At 38.1% G+C, this 21564-nt stretch overlaps 1 protein-coding gene across 2 annotated transcripts in view; it reads right to left on the minus strand.

The window, feature by feature from the left end:
* HOMER1 (homer scaffold protein 1) overlaps positions 1-21564 on the minus strand; it is a 125036-nt gene that overhangs the window by 100975 nt on the left and 2497 nt on the right. Inside the window, exon 1 of one of the 2 annotated variants that reach the window (XM_061187939.1) lies at positions 15138-15199. The exons of the other annotated variant lie outside the window; for it this stretch is intronic. Coding sequence (XP_061043922.1) covers positions 15138-15148 — 11 coding nt within the window. The 5' untranslated portion in view covers positions 15149-15199. Of the gene's footprint in view, positions 1-15137; positions 15200-21564 lie in introns of those variants that run through there. 2 annotated transcript variants of the gene reach the window in all.

A 21564-nucleotide genomic window follows, 5' to 3' on the forward strand; every position in this document is an offset into this window, starting at 1 on the left:
GAATATTTAAAATACAAAAATATTCAGCACTCAATAAACTAAAATTCTAAATATCTAACACTCAGAGAATTAAATCCATAAAGAACAGAAAAATCAGTCAACAGAAAGAGACCCAGAAATGACACAGATGATAGGACTAGTAGACATTAAGATAGTTATTATAATGATAGTTCATATGTTCAAGAAGGCAGAGGAAAGCATAAGCATTTTAGGGAGAGATTTGAAGATATATAAAAGCCCCAGATCAGTTTTCTGGAGATGAAAAACATACTGGATGAAATTAACAGCAAATTAAACACTGCTGAAGGAAAGAAAACTAATTTGAAGATACAGAAATAGAAACTACTCAAAATAAAGCACAGAGGAAAAAAACACAAAAATAGAGTATCGATGTAATTATTATGGAACAACTTCAAGTAGTCTAATATACATGCAATTGAAATCCTCAAAGATGGGAAGAATGGAAAAAAATATTTGAAGAAATTACGGTTGGAAAATTTACAAACTGGATAATATCCTAAAGCCACAAACCCAAAAAGCTTGACAAATGTGAAACACAAAGAAACATGAAAAAAAACTACACCAAGGGACATCATAACTAAATTGCTTAAAACCAACGATAAAGAGAAAATCTTAAACACAATCTCAGGATTGTGGGGCACAATACATACAGAGGAACAAAGAGAAAAATGATAGCAGACTTCTCATTGGAAACAACACAAGCCAGAAGACAGTGAAACAACATCTTAAAAGTATGAAAAGAAAAACTCATCAAGAATTCTCTGCCCAGTAAAAACATATTTCAAAAATGAGAGTGAATTTAGGGTGATGAAAATATCTTAAAACTAGACAGAGGCAATGTTTACATAACCTCGTGAATGTGCTAAATGCTATATGCTTTAAAATAGTTAATGGTTACTTTCATGTTACATGAATTTTACCTCAAAAAAAAAAAAAAAATTTAAAAAAATGAGGGTGAAATTATTTTCCCAAGACACACAAAAGCTGAAAGAATTCACCATTGGTAGACCTGTACTGTGGGACAATGTTAAAGGGAAGTTTTAGGTAGAAGAAAATGATACCTTATGGATATCGATATCTAGAGCTACTCAAAGGAATGAAGAGCACCAAAAATGGTAAATATGTGGGTAAATATAATGTGTTCTTCCTTATTTTAAAAATCTCTTTAAAAATAATTAAGGGACTTCCCTGGTGGCACAGTGGTTAAGAATCCACCTGCCAATGCAGGGGACATGGGTTCGATCCCTGGTCCGGGAGGATCCCACATGCTGCGGAGCAACTAAGCCCGTGCGCCACAACTACTGAGCCTGCCCTCTAGAGCCTGCGAGCCACAACTACTGAACCTGCATGGCACAACTACTGAAGCCTGCGCACCTAGAGCCCATGCTCCACGACAAGAGAAGTCACCGCAATGAGAAGCCCACGCACTGCAACGAAGAGTAGGCCCTGCTCGCCATAACTAGAGAAAGCCCATGCGCAGCAACGAAGACCCAACGCAGCCAAAAATAGATAAATAAAATAAATTTAAAAAACATAATTGATTACGTAAAAATAATAATTTATTTTGAGGGTTATGTTATTAGTAGAAGTAAAATGTATAACAATAGCACAAACACTATACTATTGTAAGGTTCTTATTATATGTGAAGAGATATAATACCACCTGAAGGTAGAGTGTGATGAGTTAAAAATACATACTATAAACACTAAAGAATCATTAAACAACAACAAAACATATTTAGAGGTACAGTTAGTAAGCCAACATAGTAAATAAAAGGAAGTATAAAATATACTCAAGTAAGTATGCCAAAACAAGGAAAAGAGCAAGAAGAGAGGGGAACAAAGAATAGATGGGACAAACTGCAAACAAGTAAGATGGTAGACTTAAACCCAAGTAATATCAATAATCATATTAAGTGTATATGGTCTAAACACCCCAATTAAAAGGCAGAGATTGTCAGACTGGATATAAAGGAACACCTAACCATATGATGTTTATAAGAAAATCATTTAAAAAATCATTTAAAATATAAAGACACACGTAGGTTAAAAGTAAAAGTAATCATACAGTCTACTCCCATCCCCAGATCGCAAGCTCCATGAGTTTGTTCACCCTTCTGTCTCTAACACTCAGCAACTGGCATGCTATGTTTATTAACTAATAAAAGCCTTTAGAATTTGTGAAAACTTCTACCCCACCTAACTTCTCCCAGGCCATGATATCTGAGGCAGCAACAGCTGTTTTTCTTGCTGTTATCTATATCTCACTTCGAAAAGTCTATCCTCTCTTTCCTACCCAGTCTCCTGGGGGCTGAGAAACCTGGAACCTAATCTTGTTAGATCTGTGCCAAAAGTAAAAGAACACTGTTTCTGAGTGAGGGTCTGGTTAGCTTTTCTTGAATAAAGTACATCTATTTGGCTGCTCCCTGAGAGTAGTGAGTATTTCTTTGTCAGACCAGCTAGAAGCCTTTTGCCATGAACTGGATCCTAGAGGAATAGGGGAATAGAAAATAGACTTGTGGGTTTAGGTTTAAAAGTACAGGGAGAATAGTAGGAATTCAGCCATTCAAACTGCTTCCTCCTCCTACCTCCTCTCCCTCACAAAATTTATATATGTGTTTCTCCTCTCTACCCCATCCTCACCCTAAGCTAACAGGAGATGAACTCTGAGGAGTTAAAGGACTGACTCCTGGTGTTTCCGTATCTCTGTTCCTTTCTTCCAACAAAGTTTGGAATATGCTATTGCTAATGAAAATGTGATATATGATGCTTATATTTGTAAGTTACAAAGAATACATTTTAACATTTCAAAGGATTCTATGCAAGGTACTGGGTATATAACAGGCCTTAACCTTCATGGACTTAAAGAGATAATTACCAACTGTGATCAGTATTGCCAAAGAAAATAGAGAGCTGTGGGAAAGAGAGTGCACATCAGGAATGGAGGAAGAGATTTAGATTGGATAGTTAGCTAAAGAGTGGGAATCGGAGTGATAATAGTGTTTCAGAGGCTCAGACAATAGCATGTGTGTGACAAAATGCATTTTCCAAAGATGGCTGCAACAATAACTCCTGTCCCTCTTCTAGAACCATGTCATCCACCTATCAGGAGGTGGAGTTTATGTCTGCTTCCCTTAAATCTGAATGGACCTTTGTGATTGCTAGACCAAAACAATGAGGCCAAAGTGACGCTGTATGACTTCTGTATGACTTTCAGCTTGGTTCTTGTAGGGCACTCACTCTTCAAACATGACCACGATGCAGCAAGGAAAGCTAAACAGCCTGTGGAGAAGAACCAAGGTCCCTGGCTGAGTTCTCAGTCAAGAGCCAACCCTATCTTGCCAACCATATGAATGACCCATTTAAAAGGAGATCTCGCAGCCCCCAGTTAAGCCACCCCAGACAGTGCCACACAGAGCAGATATGAGCTGTCCTCACCAAGCTCTACCCAACTTGCATATTGGTGAGCTAGATAAATGATACTGTTGTTTTAGGCCACTAAATTTTGAGTGGTTTGTTATGTAGCAAGAGATAATCAGAACAATGTGGATAGATCTTGAGGCTGGCAAGAGCTTGGCAGTTCCAGAAACTGAAAAATACAGTGTGGCTGCAACACAGAGAGAGAGATAACACCAGCACCAGCAACAACCAACAGTTAATATTTGGTATTTATTATTTTGTATGGCATTGTTTTGAGTGATTTATATGTATTACTTTATCATTAGAATCCTATTGCATATACTCTTAAAACACTGACTTCAACATATGGGGAAACCGAGGCACAGAGCAGTTAAAATGACTTGCCCAAGATCACACACTCAGGCAGTCTACTACAAGAGCCTATGCTATGAATAAAGGCGTACTTCCGCTCAAAGGACAGAATGGCATAACATGAGGTGTAGAAAGGCAGATCAAGCCCAGGTTATGCAGATCTTCACAGAATGGGTAGAAGTTCAGGTGTTAGTTTATGAGTAATGGGATACTACTGAAGAGTTTTAAGCAGGGTAGTACATGACCTAACTAATATTTAAAAGATCATTCTGTCTGCATGTGAAGAACAAATTAGAAGAAAGGCAATAATGTTTGACAGCAAGGTACTCCTTGAGAATAAAATTAGAAATCACTAAACTATAATGGTTTCACTGAAAGAATATAATTGATGGATCAAGTTGATAATACCGAGCCCCATGATCAACGTTAACATACAAAAAGAGAACTGCCAAGACACTGCTATGTGCCTTCTGGTATAATGCAACAGACAGGAAGTAAACCACAACCACCTATGACATATTCTTGGGGGAAAAATTTCAAACCTGAATCCAATCAAGCCTAGACCTAGCCACAAGTTTACCAAAGATAGGAGAACAGAGGAACAAGTTAAACAACACCGTGAGGATATTGCCTGCCAAATCCAGAATATGTAAAATTCTAGATGACAAATTTGATAAATAAACAGCAAGAAAGGGAGGATGCTGTTATAGATTAAAAGAAACCCAAGAAGTGTATCAACCAAGTGCAATGTGTGAAACATGTCTGGAAGCTGATTTGAACAATTCAATGATTTAAAAAGACTGATGAGGTAACTGGGGAGCTCTGATCACTGATTAGATGTTAAGAAATTATTAGTGGGATTTTTTGGTATGATGATAGCATTGTACATATTTTTTAAAATACTCCTATTTCTTAGTGATACATACTTAATATTTACAGGTAAAATTATATCATGTCTAGAATTTGCTTTAAAATAATGTGGAGAGGGACAGGCAGTATAGATGAAACAATATGTGCCATATGTTAATAACTGTTGAAGCTGGATGATGGATGCATAGGGGTTAATTATACAAATCTCTTTAGGTTTTTGCATGCTTAAAACTTTTCTTAATACAAAATTTAAATTTTAAAAATTTAGGAGTCTATCTAAGCTCCCCTAATCCAACCAAAGTGAGGCTGTAAACTCAGGCAGAAATGACAGGCTAATGACTAAGTATAAAACCTCCAAGTGTTTTGCTTTTTCCTTCAAGAATATGCAACACAAAAGCAGATAACTCTGTAAGAACAGGTGATTCATGAGAGGTGATTAGGCAGTGCCCCTAGCACTCTCTGGGGGTGAGGGGGTCCCAACAATCCCAGTGGCAGGTGAAGATTGATTCATGAGACTACTGTAGCACTAAACATCCAATCAATTACCTTTACTCATCAAGCAACCTCCTGATTGCAAGGGTTCCACTGTGGCATTTTTTTCTATGGGAGAGGATGTATTTCTAATGACTTATTAATAAATTGCCATTCCAGTTTATTTATCAGTCGTTTTTAAGTTTTCGTAGTGTAAATCAGTCCATAGAGCCCAAAATCAGACATCCTAAATAAATAACTAGTAAGCCAAAAAGCCCAGACTTTACAATCTGATAACCACAACAAAATATTGTCAACTTTTCACCACAGAACTTCCTCTATGTTATTATAAATCCTGCACATAGTAATAGAGCTATTACTAAAATCTGCACATTTATAATAAATAGAAAATAAATTTCAAAATGGAATAGTTACCATTTATTGAGTGGCTATTAGTACGTCAAGCACTAGATCCTTTGGATACATTTTACTACCTAAATCTTCAATCTGGATGGAGCACATACTATTTCCATTTTACAGATGAAGAAAAGGATGTAAGTGACCTATTCAAGATCACAAAGCCAAGTTGAGGATGGAGCCAGAATTCAAACCTAGATTTGAGGCTAAACCAAAGAGCCTCTTAAATTGTTGTAGGCTAAACAGATTCTTGTGGGTTTTCATGGTTACCAGACCCAAAATATAATCTCTGTGAGTACATGTTTAATAATTTGAGTACCTAGTGAATACCAGGCATTCGGTTAAGAGCTGTGGGGAATATGCAAAGAGGAACCACATACATATCCTATTCTCAGAGAGGTTTCAACTAGAAAAAATTTTTTTCTAATAGAAGATAATTATGTAAGAGTACAAAGTGACAAATGCCACAGGAGAGGTAATATAAAGTGCTAAGAGGATTCAGAAAAGGGAGAGATTTCAAAATTTCAAAATACAAGAAATGTATAAACTTGTTCAACAACCGATTTTTAGGTTGGCTTGTACTAACCAATGGATGGTGTACTGAGTGGTGTATGTTTCTTTCTAGAGGGAAGAACACAAGGCCAAGCAATAGAAGGCTAGGCTCTACCACCATCTAACATTGGGACTTTGGGCAAAGCCCTCACCTGCTTCACTTAAAAATAACACAGGTACCGACTTACAAGGTTATTTCTGCATCTGAAAACAAAGGGAAACAAAACATTAATCTAAAAAAAAAAAAAAACAGGCAGAATATCTCTAAGGTTCTTTCCTCCATCTACATGAAAACTCGACTTGAAAAAGTTAATATACTACTTTAATTTTTAACTTATATTCAAGTTAGACCCAACATTCAGTTACTAAAAGAGGAAAAACAGGCCCTCTGGGGTCAAACAAGTATTTCAACTGCATAAATGCAACACTTTGACGTGAACTGAAATTTCACTCTGCTGCTTAAAATCCTCCAGGGTCCTATGACCTCAGCAGACAGACCCATGGAGGGGACATACGAAGCCCCCTAGCATAACTTGACTTGTAGCCCCTAACAGTAACTGGCTAGGGAAGGAGACTATTTGCACCTTTATACTCAGCCTCTGGGGCAGCTAAAGTGTGTAGAGGAACATATTCTTGAACACCTGTCATGGGCCAAGCAGTGCAGATACAATTTACATTAAAATGTGATCTCATGAGGACTGGAATTTTTGTCTATTATGTTCCCTGCAATATTCCCAGCACTTCAAAAAGTGCTGGGTGCACAGTGGACGCTCAATAAACAACTGTTACTTGAATTAATAGACAAGGCAGTCCCTGCCCTCATGACACTTATGGTCTAAACTAATGCTATCATAAGAATTTAGAAACATATTTTCAGGTAATAAGTATGAGTATGTTTTATTGTTTTGTTTTTTACTTAACTTTTCCTATATTAAACTCTAATCTGAGTAATTTAATAATATCCGACTTTAAAGATTCTTGTAATTGGTGAACATGTCTAATAAGAAAGACCTAATCAGGTATTTAAATAATCTTCTGTAGACCTATTAAGGTGACCAACAAGATGGCTTAACTATACAGAAGAGTTTTCATAAAAACAGTTGTATTTGCATCTTATAAAATTAATTACAGTAGAATAGGTGATTATTCCTATCACATATAATATTTAAACCTCAACTTCCTTACTGAGAATTAATATTTTCATGGTTCCATCAAGGCCTCCCAAATCAGGATATTTCAAGATAATCAATGAAATTAGAACATTAAACAGCTTAAGTTCTTTGGATATAAAATACAGGAGGAAGGGGTTTTTTAATGGGTATTTTATTAGAAGGCGATAAAGTCTACAATCTTATCTTTGGCTTTCAGTAATATTAGAACTTAAAAAAATGTTTTCATGTTCTTTATTTAGAAGTCAAAAAAACACAAAACTTAATTTTAATACCAGAAATGTAACTGTATAAAAACTCTAGTTATAGTAACTGTGATCTATTAAGTAGTTCCTATTGCCACAATGTTTTAACAACTTGTTTATATGTGATCCTTTCACCTTCATAATTCTATCCCCATTTTACAGATGAGGAAACTGAGACATACAAAACTTAAGTAACCTGCCCAAGATCACAGAGCTAAGAGGATCAATAATTTAAATGCAGCCACTGGCTGGTTCAAGAGACCTCATTTGATTTCTAAACTGCTCTGCCTGTATTATGCTATGCTATTCTATATCACAGCTAGAGCTTCTGCAGCCTAAATCCATCTCTCGATGTTAAATTAAAAAAAAAAAAAAAACTTTAAAAAATGGTGCCAGTCCCATCAATTTATAGCTTGATGGTGAAATTAAAGTTTATAGAACAAAAGATGAAGTAAAATTTATTTCACTTCAAAAGTCTGTTTCTTAACTGATTCTAACTACTACAAAAAAGAAAAATGCTGTTCAATTTGCTATTTAAGACATATTCCTCCAGCATGAAAGTCCCCATAAAAAATAAAATGCTTTCCAAGCTGTCATGATAGTGAAATTAGAATTAGCCAAGGAGTACAGGTAATTTGAATGACTAGAAAGAAATCAAAGCCCACCCATCCAAGAAGACTAAGAATATTTACATTTATCAAGAGTAAGAAAGACAGGGTAAGTTAAAGTTGCAAAACTGCTTCCAAAATAGTAATACTGTACTGAGTTCTTGATAGGTATCAGAGCAATGTTCGAGTGCTTACGCCAATCAATTAACCTCTGTGACTTTCCCCAGTATGACAGAAGAAAAAATTCAGTAAAGGACCCCTCTACACTCTGGTTCCCCATGAGTGCATGTGTGTGTTGTGTGTGGCGTGTGTACAGGGCACAAGTCGGGGATGGGGAGATAAATATTAAATGGAGCCCCAGAACTCAGGAGAGCTCCAGGACATGCCACAGGACTAGGCTCCAGGATGCTTCCCACAGACAAGGCTTCAAATGTTAAGAAACTGGTGCCATTCTGGCAAACTTAATACTTACTAGGTTGGTTTCCTAAGATAAGAATGTTCTCTACAGAAGGAAAAGGGCCACTGGGGTGGGGAAAAGTGGCATATGAAAATAACTCTAAATAGAACACTACCAAAATTGGACATACCTCTTTTGTGCTTCATTTTTAGCAGAATGGAGCCCAGGAAAGCCCTTCTAAGACACAGTTCTCTGCTCCTCAGGTACAGGAGCAACCTGGATTTAGACTGTTTCCACAACAGGAGCACCAAAACCTGTGGCTTTAACCTCAGGTGGGCCCTCCAAGCTTCTCACTGTTCATGGTCGGTAATCTCTCCCATTCTTCACCTCTCTTCCCAAAGCTCTGACCAACCTTCATCCTCTACACCAGGGGTCCCCAACCCCCGGGCCGCGGACGGGTACCGGTCTGTGGCCTGTTAGGAACCGGGCCGCACAGCAGGAGGAGAGCGGTGGATGAGTGAGCGAAGCTTCATCTGCCGCGCCCCATCGCTCCGCAGCGCTCCCATTACTGCCCGAACCACATCCCTCCCCCAACCCCATGGAAAAACTGTCTTCCACAAAACCGGTCCCCCGTGCCAAAAAGGCTGGGGACCGCTGCTCTACACTCTCAGAAGATGGCCTTGTCTTTCATCATTTTCTAGAATACATGCCCATGAAGGCAAGGCTCTTTGTTCACAGATGTAGCTCATATACTTAGAATAGTGCCTGACGCATAGCAGGCATTTAGAATAAATATTTGTTTATTACATGAATCAGGGAATGAATTGAGGAAATGGAGTCCCCCAGCTAACGAACTCCCTCCCAGTCTCCTGCCCTTTAACCTACAAACTTAACCCAATCATATCCTTCCATACATACTTCCCTCCAGTCTACAAGGAAGATATGCCTCCTATTTAAGGTTAACTATTTCTCCTGTGCTCCAGATTGCATTCTCTCCCATCTCCTTTCTCAGTAATTATCCCTCTGTACTCTAATTTTTAAATACCCCTAGCTATGGACTCCTTTCTCAGGGCCTAAGAAGAATGCTTAGTCCCATTTTGAAAACAAAACCACAACAATTTCTTGAACTCTAGAGCTTGCTGAAGCTACACTCTATTTCAGAGAAGCTTAGTCTTAAAGCAGAAGCCTACACTTACGATCCCTGCTTCCTCATCCTTCATTAGCACCATCACCTGGTGGCAATTTGGCTTCCATCCCAGGCTGCTCAAACTTCCCAAGGTAAGGTCTTAAAGGACCACTACTTACCCAACCTAATAGATATTTTTTGCCTCATTTGATGTTTCTGCTACATTTGATCCTGGCTACTCATTTCTGGAAACTCCCTTTCTTGGTTTTTTGACACTGTTCTCTCACTGTTCTAGCCTGACAGCTCTCTCAGCTTCTTTGCTGCCCCTTAAATGTCTATTCCCCCAGAGAGGCCTGATCTGCCCTTTTCTATAAATATCCTAAATGAGCTCATCCACATTCAAAGTTTCAACCACTACTTATATATTCTAATGACTCCCAAAACTCTATCATCAGCCTAGTTCTCTTTTCCTGAATACCAGACCTGGATACCCAACTATAAGACATTCCCACGTAGTTGGCCATAAATACATCAGTTTTTACTCAATTTGTTATCTCACCTCACTGCAAACTTGCTTTTCTCCTTGTTCCCCATCTCGACTAATGGCTGACCAAGCCAATCTCCTTACCCCTCTATATCAACAGAGTTCATTGTCAACGCCTATAGATAGTACTACTTAAATCTCTTTTGAATTCAGCCCATGTTCTACTCTACCTTAATTCAAGCCATTATTCTTGACTAAGCTGCTGCCATTAACCTATTACACAATTAAATTTGAGGATCTCCAAGACCCCCACTCATTTCTCTCTCATATACACACACCCCTCCTCCAAGTCTAAAACTTCTTCCCATATTGTAACCTGAGTAGTTAATCTAAAACACAAGCATGGTATTAACTCTACCAGCTTAAAATTGTTCCTTTGCTCACCACTATGTAAAGCAATGGCCTCTAAAGTGGGGTACAGGAATAAGTTATTTTCTCCTCTTTCATTTCTATTTTTATGTTTTATAATATATATGTGTGTTTACAAACACACAGTAGGACATGCAACTTATAAATATATACATATGAAGTAATATGCTCAACATCTTTCATTAATATGGGTGCCACAAAAACATGTGGAGACCACTAATCTACAGAAAGTACAATCCTCTAACATGACACAGCCATCATCTAGCCCTGGACTAACTTTCTAGCCAAATCTACTTTTATATTATATCTGAGTTATGCCAAACTACCTTAAACTTTCTAACTAGCATATGCCGCCTTTGAAGCTAGCTGTACCTTTGCCACTCCTCTCCCCAAAATACCCTAACAACCTCCTCACACATTTTCCCTCTCCTCACTGGCCCCCCCCGCCCTCATCAACTCTTGTTTGTTCTTCAATGCTCCAAACAAACATAACTGGCTACGTGAAGCTTTCTCTGACCTTCCCAGGTAGAGGTGGGCACTTCCCTCTCTGTGCTGGCAAATACAACATACATCTCTATTACAGCACTTAAGTCACAGTAATGTAATTTCTTGTTTACATGACTGTCTACTCATCTTTGTATTGCCAGCGCCTAGCGTGACTCATGACACAAATAAATTGCTTAATGTTTGTTACAAGTGCTCAAGAGGCACAGTGCTAAGGAACAAACTGTAGCAACACCTTAGCTACCTGACACGTTGAGAGAGTAAGTGCTCTGCTTTGCTGAGGTTTGGGCTGATGATCAACTTTAACTTTTAAATTTTAAGATGTGGTTACATCATGCACTGAGTCTTCCGGTGAAATCAGAGAGATTTTTAGAAAGTCAACACTTCATCATCCACCAAATGCTAATCAATTAACCATCAACAGTGTCAACACATTCTGAAAGATGCCCTGTATAAATTCAAAAGCTAAGGCTCAGAGATTCCGGTCAAACATGGGAAATTAATTGCACACATATATCCTCCGTTTCTGAAACTACACTAAAATGAAAGTGAAGGGAAAAAGAAGGTATAAACCCATGAAACCAAAGAACAGAAGTGACTCCACTGTGTAATTTTAATACAATTTTGAAAGAAGTAATTTGGAAGAAGGAATAGTACGTGATTTGGCAAAGCCAAGGAAACTGTATAGTGCCTGCAAAAAGGGAACTAAAGAGTGAACAACTTGCTGGCCAGAATTCAGAGGCAAAGGAATTGCAGGAGAGGGTGTGAGGTATGGGACTGATACTGGGGAGTTGATCCAAAGTTTAAGTAACAGAACAATGAGAGCTCCCTTCCCCCCCTCCCACCCTCCATAGTCAAGCAACTACCTTTACCAATAGCAGAAAACAAGGATGAAGCATTAAGAGAAAGGCTGCAAACCCTCCCCTTCATGGTTTTCAGTTTACAGCAGGTAATATGCCTCCTGGGTATATACCTTGCTCTCAGAATGCCAAGAGGTATATACATTGGAAGATTGTTCTGTAGAGTGAACAGTCTCAAAGAAAAGACCTACAATCTCACAGAACAGATCTCTACTACTGACACCTGGAAATCACCCAAGAAAATGGCCTGTTCACCACCTAAATGCCTAACATGAAGCCCACCGGTGACAGGACTCACTGGGTCACAGAGAGCTTCTAACCAGCTTTTTAGTACCTTACTCTTACACACAGCTCAGGATTACCAGATATTCCAGGAAAGTTTCCATCATGAAAGAAGAAACTAAACAAACAAAAAAGGAACACAAAAGAAAATTTAGGGAACAGAAAACAAAACTTCAAAACACTGTAAGTGTCCTCAAATCGATGACATATTGAGAAAGAAGACCTGGAAATTTAAAATTATGTGAAAATTAAAAATCCAATAAAAGTATTAGAAGATGAAGTCAAGGAAATTTCCTTAGAAGGCAGAATAAAAAGAAAAAAACTGGTAGATAAGACAAAAAGAAGGTTACCATCCAACTAATAGGTCATAAAGAGAAAAAAATGTATGAAATTATATTTTTTAAAAATAGAAGAAAATCTCCCAAACTTAGGGAAGTTGACAGGCTGAAATGGTCCAGCAGTGACCAAAAGAACAATTAAAAAAAAAAAAAAAACAAACAAAAAGCGCCACACCACATCATCGTGAAATTTTTGAACAGCAGAGGAAAAAAAATAAATCCTAAACCATTCCAAAGTGGGGTAAGAGTAACACGTGAAGGAATAGGAATCAGAAACAAGCAGGCTTCAACAGGAACACTGGAAACTAGAAGACAGTAGATCAGTGCCTTCACGGTAATGAGAGAAAATTACTTCCTGTCTAGAGATCTAGCCTCAATTGAGGGGGAGGGCACTTTCACATATGCCTCAAAAAAGTTATCTCCTACCTAGTCATTTTCAGGTAACTACAGGAAAAGGAGATTCAGTAAAACAAAAGGATAAATGAAGAAAACAAACAGTGTCCAGGAAACAGGAGATATGATGCCTCCCCACCGCCCCAAAAAAAAATTAAGGGAAAGTCTAGTATGAGGACTATATAATATGCCTAAAGAGTAACCAGTCCATAGTGGAGCAGGAATGCAGAGGACTACAGATTTTTAAAAGTTAAAAAAATACAAAAAAAAATGGAATGGTCATACTGACACTTGAGCATTTGGAAAATATCCATAGGTATTTGATGTGGTGCAGCAGGCAGAATTCTAAGATGGCCCCTAGATTATTGCCCCCTGGTGGGCATTTTCTGCATAAAACTCTCACCTTAAGTATGGGTAGAAGGGTTGAATACGATGGGATGTCACACAGGTAATTAGGTCACTAATCAGTTGACTTACAACTAATCAAAAGGGAGGGTACCCTGGGTGGCCCTGACTTATTTAGGCGAGTCCTTTAGAAGAAGATGAAGCACCAGAGAGGGGCTCCTCCTGCTGGCCTTGAAGTCACAGTCACTTTGAGTTCTATAGCTGCAAGGAAATGAATTCAGCCAACAACCACGGGAGCTTTGAGGGAGATGCTGATCCACAGATAAGACTCTAGTCCCAACTGCCACCTTGACTGCTGCTGCCTTGTGAGACCCTGAGCAGAAGACCCTGTTAAGGTGCCTGGATTCCTGACTCACAGAAACTGAGATAAATGGGTGTTGTTTTAAAGCCACTAAAATTACGGTGTGATTTGTCACACAGCAACAGAAAACTAATACAATAGGATGTGGACAAACTTAAGGATAGCTAAACAGGATAAACAACTTAGAAGGAAATCATACTTCCTCCAAAAGCATAAAAACTTCAGGAGTCAGACTTCCCTGGTGGCACAGTGGTTAAGAATCCGCCTGCCAGTGCAGGGGACACGGGTTTGAGCCCTGGTCCAGGAAGATCCCACATGCCGCGGAGCAACTAAGCCCGTGCGCCACAACTACTGAGCCTGTGCTCCAGAACCCGCGAGCCACAACTACTGAGCCCGCGCGCCTAGAGCCCGTGCTCCGCGACAAGAGAAGCCCACGCACTGCAATGAAGAGTAGCCCCCACTTGCCGCAACTAGAGAAAGACCGCACGCAGCAACGAAGACCCAATGCAGCCAAAAATAGAAATAAATTAAAAAAACAAAAACAAAAAAAACTTCAGAAGTCAAAGCAGTGTCAGGTAGTTTAAAAATAATACATTCCGAAATGCCAGAAAGCAGACGTCACTCTGAAGAAAGGGGCGTTAACTGGTAAGTACTGCTGGAGGTAATCAGGTTTAAAGAGATAGAGATCAGTTTCAAGTTGTCCTGGATCTTTTAGCTTATAAACAGTAGATAAAAGGTTCAATCAGGGTTTCCCCCTTTAGTTCAAATTTATAATGTTTTGCAATTTGCAAGCAGAGAAAAGAAAGCTTCAAGAATCATCGAGGCTTCTGAATGGACAGAAGTTTCTCATACGTAAGCTTCGTTTTTCAAACGCCATGACTCTCTAAGTAAGGTCCTTGGACCAACATCAACATCACCTGAGAAGTTATTGGAACAGCAAATTCGTGGGCCTCACTTCCAGACCTACTGAATCAAAAACGTGGGTTGAAGTCCAGCAATCTGTGTTTTTAACAAGCCCTCCAGGTGATTCTGAAGCAAGTTCAAATTTGAGAACCACTAATCTAGTGTGAATTTCTGCCGCTACCCTGCTATGCTCTGGTCTTCCTTCTTGAGTCAAGAGTTAAAGCATTTCCAAACCTACTGTATCCAACCTAGATCAAAGTATCACAGTCACTAACACATGGTAGGAGCTCAAAAAGTGTTTGCCAAATAAATAAGAGATTAGGATTCAGGTATATTTCTTTCACCAGAGGGTTTTTAGAACACTGGCTATGAATGCCTTCAGGCATGACATGCTCTCTTCACTTTCCCACAGTCCCCACCAATCCTTACTACCTTCTACCTTATATATTCACACATTTTTCTGCCCAGCCAATGATAGCATTAGAGTTTGGGACCCCTGGGAGGACAGATTCAGAAAGAATAACAATTTTAAATCTGTATACAGTATGGCCCAGCTGTCTCTTACGAATTCTAGGGAATCAAACAACTTACAGCTGTTGCATGATGATTCAGGAATTGTACTGTATGCTACAAGTGATCCTTCCACTTGTGGGTCTCATGGTCCAACATTAAGCTCTAGGAAAAGTGTTTCAAGATAACATCTTAAGCATTCTTTTTCTGGTCTGAAGTCTTCAGAGAAGTAGACCCTGCTTCCTCACATATTCTTGAGGCTCATGTGTCCAGTAACTACAAGAGCAGTTAACAGGGCTTTGACTGATGGAATTTACACTGTAGAATCAACTTTGGAAACTATACAAAACACATGTAATAACATTTCAATTCATTTATGAGAAAGACTTCAGTGTATTTAAAATATAATGCACTGAGCAGACAATGATTACGCTAAAATTAGAATGCACTTTCTTTCAGTACCATCTAAAAGGAAAACAACATATATTTAGTTAAAACTCACTATCAAGACACTAAGCTTACATTAAATTAGAATTTTTTTTTTTTAAACTATGAGGGGTTAGAAACCGCTCCCCCCCATATATGTGAGCATCCATTTAGGATCCCCTGAGCTAATGGTAGGAACCCCAAGGAGCTGGAGATATAGCACATGTTCTGCCCCTGCATAACCCCCCCAGTCACATTTTCCCTTTGAGCTCTAGCTCCAAAAAAAGTGGGGATTAGTACTAACATTCTGAACTACTCCTTACACTTAAACAAGAAACTATTTTTGCTATCATTGGTGTAATTACTTCTTTAGCCAATTTTGAAAAGAAAAATAAAATTTGAAATAAACAAGCTAAAATTGATACAAACACATAAGTATCTGTATATGTAGGAACAGTGACTGATCCTGGTAACTTTGTACTGTAGATATTAGTATTTTTTAATACCTTCACTCTTTAAACCCAAGAGAAGCTCTAAAACTTAATACATTAATCACAGAGAAACTTAAAGATTCAGAAAGACTCAACAAAATTTCACAATCGTATGTCCCAGAAATAAACATGGTAGCACTTTAATGAATTTCCTTCAAATCTTTTTATGCATGTACAGATGTATTTTATATAGTTGAGAATATACAGTTTTGCATCCTGGTTTCTAAACGACCACTGCACCATCTTTGAAAATATTTTTCAGGCTAGCTTCCTACCATATGACTAGCCTATAGTTTACCCACAGATCATACACTAATTACTCCAAATATACTAATATTCTACCAAGTAAAATTAAGTAGCAATATTGCCATTAATGTCTTATTACCCTCACATTAACATAGGCATAGCAATAAATATCAATTTAGCATTAAAAAAATAGTAAATGAAAGCAACAATAAAAATAGACAACTAAAATCCTATATAGTTTCAGTTGAGTAGGGAAAAAAGGCAGCCTGCAAGATCCAGAACTTTTTTTTTTAATCAACAGAACCTCAAGGAAGATGAGTTGAAGGGTGATTTGTGAGTCTTCCCATTCAGCTGAATGTATACAGATCCCTGGCAAAACTGAGTACACAAGAGTAGGTGGAATCATCATTCTGTAAACATCTTGGGAGCTGGCAGGGTGATTAAGCAAAGCACATGAATTTTAATGTTAAAAGTCATATGACAGAGATTCATAACTACAGAGGACAGAAAACAGCAGTTTTACAAGATAAGCAAAAAGAAAGCACAGAAACGTAAAAGGATAAGCTAAGCACACTCAAATATTACAGTTGGTTCAAAATAATTGTCCTACCTAAGTTTAGTCATGTACAGACTTACCTTCCACAAAGGAACACGGACAGAAATTTTCTAATACGAGTACTTTGAGCTCTTTGATAGTCAAATCCACTTAAGAGAATTTCGTAGAGACCGTTATTAAGAGCCTAATGGGGGAAACTGAAAGTAACTAGGGCAGAAAATACCAACTCACAGAAAAGCCTTATTCAAAATAACCGTCTTAAACTTCATACTTAAATGAAACAGAAGGAAGGCAACACTACTTAAGTAAGATTGAGGCATGCTTAAATGTAAAGGTTAAAGGATCCAACAATTTACCAAGAAAATTTATCAGAAGAAGAATTGGTACATCCAACTTATACCCAACTGCTAGGAATCGGCATTTTCTGTACACTAAGAGTGGGGTCTAATTCCCCAGATCCCTTCAACTTACACTGCACGTGTGTGCTCTGCTACAACCTAGGTGGTTAGGAAACACACTGTACAGTACTCAGAGAGATACGTACCAGAGCTGCGGCTCTCTATCTCCGCCCTCCTACTAAAGACAGGGACAAATGAGGAGCAAGCCCTTCTGTGGGCGGGGCAGGGGTCAAGGACACTCTCTTCCACAGCCCTCTGGACTCTGAGGCATGTGGACACATGGATCCAGATGTGCCCATAGACATGACATCATAAACGTGACTTAAAACAACCTAATAAAGGAATAAAAGCTGTTTGGTATCTGTGATCCCTCAGCACACTTTTTTGTTTGTGTTTAATTTCTGTCTAACTCTTGTTTGGTAATTTTACAAAAAGTCCTCAGTTCTTAAAACTGCTCTGCCTTGAGGAACTGGTGCCAACTCTTTTCAAAGATAACACGGAAATGCTTCATGGTTTATGGAAGAACATTAAAAGAAAATGTCCATAAAGCAAAGCAATTTTTTAAAAGCTAATATTAGGTGTTAAAAGACTAAAGTGATTTTTCAAAAGCTAGAGAAAGTGCAAAGGTAAACTGTACTATGAAGAGAAAGTACTGACTAGACTGCTAATTTTTCGGATTTTATAATTTTATTTTCTGATACAAAAAAGAGAACAATGACGCTTTGCCTTCTTCCAGTAGCCTATCTTAAAAGAGAAAAGATAATTATGTGTAAATGAAATTCAGATCTTAACTAAGTCAAATGTTTGTTTTACATATTTAAAATTCTTTTAGCTACACAAGAGCCATACTGGGTTCACAATTAATCATTGGGGGGGAAAAAAAACCTCATGAGAAAGAATAGTTTGTTTCTTTTCCTTTGCAAGGTCACTAAAAAGTAATTTAGGGACTTCCCTGGTGGCTCAGTAGTTGGGAATCTGCCTGCCAGGACACGGGTTCGATCCCTGGTCCAGGAAGATCACACGTGCCATGGAGCAACTAAGCCTGTGCGCCACAACTACTGAGCCCGTGAGACGCAACTGCTGAGGCTCGCACGCCTGGAGCCCGTGCTCTGTGACAAGAGAAGCCACCGCAATGAGAAGCCCACACACTGCAGTGCAGAGTAGCCCCTGCTCGCCAAGAAAGCCGGCAAGCAGCAACAAAGACCCAACGCATCCAAAAAAAACAATTTAGTTTTGTACCTGTAAAAGTAATTCTAAATTATACCTACCAGAAAAGTGAGATTTTTAAAAACTTTTAAAAACAAGATGAGAAATAAATAAAATACAAGTGGAGGGTAATGGCAAAGCACAAAAAAAGGTAACATATACATGTGATTAATTTCAACTGCTTCCCTAAAAAATGTTGCTTAAAACAAGCAGCACTGATTCTCATCAATTTCATCTTTTTTTCAAATCAGATATTTTATTAGGGAGCACAGAAATAACCAATGTGTTACACTTATGATGGATGAAGAAAGGAAAATCAAACTGCAATTAAGAGCACAAGGTCACTGATAAATCTGTCTCTTTTAACAGAGTGATAATGGATGTCCTAATTTTATAGTATACAGAGATATGTTGTGAAAATTAAGATTTTTTAACCTAAAAGTAAGATTCAGTTCTGTATGATTACACATGTTAAAGACCACTGAATGATTACCCTTTAAAAAGTTTTACTTACTCTTGCAATGCCCATTCAATAAGATTGGAAAATTTTATCTCAATTCCTGTAATGTATATAAATGCTGCTTATCACATGGAGATTCTTTTGAAATGAAGATACTTAATGAGCATGAAACCTTATATTGTCTCAAAAAGCACTCAACTTTTCAAACCTTAACAGAGAAGTCTTTCTGATTTCTAGGAAAATCTCAATCATTCCACAAACATAATGAATCTCTTAAACTATAGGGTCACTTTACTGTATAAGCCATGGGTCATTACAAATATGCAACACAAACAAGAAACTGCACATTTCACTCAACTAAACAGATCCTAACTGAGAAATAAAGCTATTTAAAATGTCTTATATTCAGTCATTTAAAAATTATATCAGGAAACACTTAAATATTTGGAACTCATTTTCCCTACTCTTCTATCCAGTGAGTTGGATTAATCTTAAATAACAAAACAAAGCAATGGAGTAACTAAAAATAAATATTTCAACTAAACACCATAGGTCTGGAAAAACAAACAAACACACTGCAGTAGGGATGTTGGACCTTCTGAGATTTTAACCACCTTTTCATCTGAGACAGTTAATCACTTAAAACTAAACTGAGTTTACAACTAAGTATAAAGACACTTTTGTCAATCCCTTAACTGCCATGAATTCCATTTTGGGTAATTATCCTAGATCAACTTCTAAGCTATAAACTCCCTAAGGGAAGAAGCACATGTTACTAGTCTCTGTATCAGCAGTACTGAGCTGCTGTACATGCCATGTGATAGGGGTTCAAACCTGGTAAAAAGAACAAATAATTAAGACTTCCATCTAACTTTCCTGATGTTAGAAATGATTGAGTGGTTGCCTTTGCAACAAAGCCCATTCAGATTGCAGTGCATGCTGGATCAAGATTTCTGCATTTTAGCTAAAGTCCCCGGAGAGCAGCACCCAGTAGCCTGGGGCAGAAAGAGGTGTCAGCTTCCTCTCCCAGCAAAGAAGCGACTTGGTTCAGGTTGCAATGAGGCAGCACCCACTCCCATGCTTCAGGAAGTTATCTGAGGAAAGGCGGAGAAGAGGGTTTCCAGAGGCGCCCACAGGCAGGTGAGATAAATCACAAACAGCTTATCAACCTCATTTGCAGGGAAAATCACATTTTAAAAATAACTCACTCTTAATAAGAGGGGGGAGGGAATATTCCCTTGCTGAGGTCACTAAGTTGCCAATGTGAGCTAAGTAAAACAAAAGGTAGCATGAAATACCTCACTGAAGTTATGTGATTTCTGTTGCCTACTCTAATCATTCCAAAATAGCTCCTGACTCACTGCTCTCCTTAGGAGATACTACTTGGAGGACTGGGGGTCATACCTAACAAGGGCTCCTCGCTGGGGCCCGGAAGTTTTCCTAGACTTTACCTTACATACCTGCTCTCATTTTTAGGGGTTCTGATACACCTATTTCACAAACCAATACTTCAACCACCTTCACTGTAATTAAAAACTGTTCAGGCAGCATCCAAGATACTTTGACAGACTCTGCCAACTGTCAGTTTCAGCTGTTCTTTTTCATTTCCACCATAGTTCATAAACTACTATTACAGGAGCCTTAGATTTGTTTTTTGCCTGAACTAATCACTCATTTTCTTTCAAAATCATTCCTTTTGTTTTGATTTTGCCCCTAGACTTGCAATTATATCCAAAACTAAGGCAGAGATAAATTTTTATTATACCCTAACATTAGTCAACAGTATATTCATAAGACATGAAACTCTTCACCCACAATATTAAATTTTAGATACCTGTCAGAGTAAGGTAATTTAGGATTGCCTAGGTAAAACTTTAAAGGTCATTTAAAGCTCTGTTCCCTTTTGTTTTAAGTAGGTGCAGGAGGCTGTGCTTATTCCACAAACACTTATTAGGTACAAACACCTACTAAGTGTGGAAACTTCCACAAATGCCTTCTCTTGACAACTTAGATTAAACAAGTCACTATTACTGAGAGTTGCAGCCCCAAACGCAGACTTGCAGAAAAATTATGCCATAAACATTCACTCCTTTGCCTCTCCAGTTCACCTTTAAGACTTTATTAAGGACTAATAAATTAGTTTATAAACACATTTAATTACACTGAAGTATCTAAAATCCGGGCTATGTGCAGGGGCTTATTTTCATGTTTTAAAGACCAATCCCCTTCGTATTAAGTTCATCTCAAGCTTCCCTTGGTAAAACCATGGACATTCATGCAGCTTAAAAGTTGTGGAAAACCATGAATTTTCTTTCATGATGCCACCACTCCACAGCTTAGAGAGAATGCTGCCTTCAACATGAAAAACTGCCACTTGATTTTTCTTCTCTGACACGTTTTAAACATAAGAGCTGCAGGCTCTCAAGGGAAGCCATATTTCAAAGGTTTTGAATGGTAGTATTTTTCAGTATTTTCTCTCATTAAAATTGGTACAATTCATCCAAAACATTTTTCAAATGCCATTATTTTCCAGCTTACATGCTTCAAAACTGCTTAGAGAAAATCTCTCCATCTGAGAGATTTACTTCAAGAAACCAACAGCAAATATGAAAACTGAAGGAGAAAAAGAAATAATTCACTTCTACAGGCTGGAAAAAATTTTAAAACTCACCTAAAACCTTCATTTTACAGATTAAAAAAACAAGAGTCCACAAAGGTCAAGCAA

This window comes from Eubalaena glacialis, chromosome 4 (genome assembly GCF_028564815.1).
Source record: "Eubalaena glacialis isolate mEubGla1 chromosome 4, mEubGla1.1.hap2.+ XY, whole genome shotgun sequence".
In the NCBI taxonomy this organism is placed as follows: Eukaryota; Metazoa; Chordata; class Mammalia; order Artiodactyla; family Balaenidae; genus Eubalaena; species Eubalaena glacialis.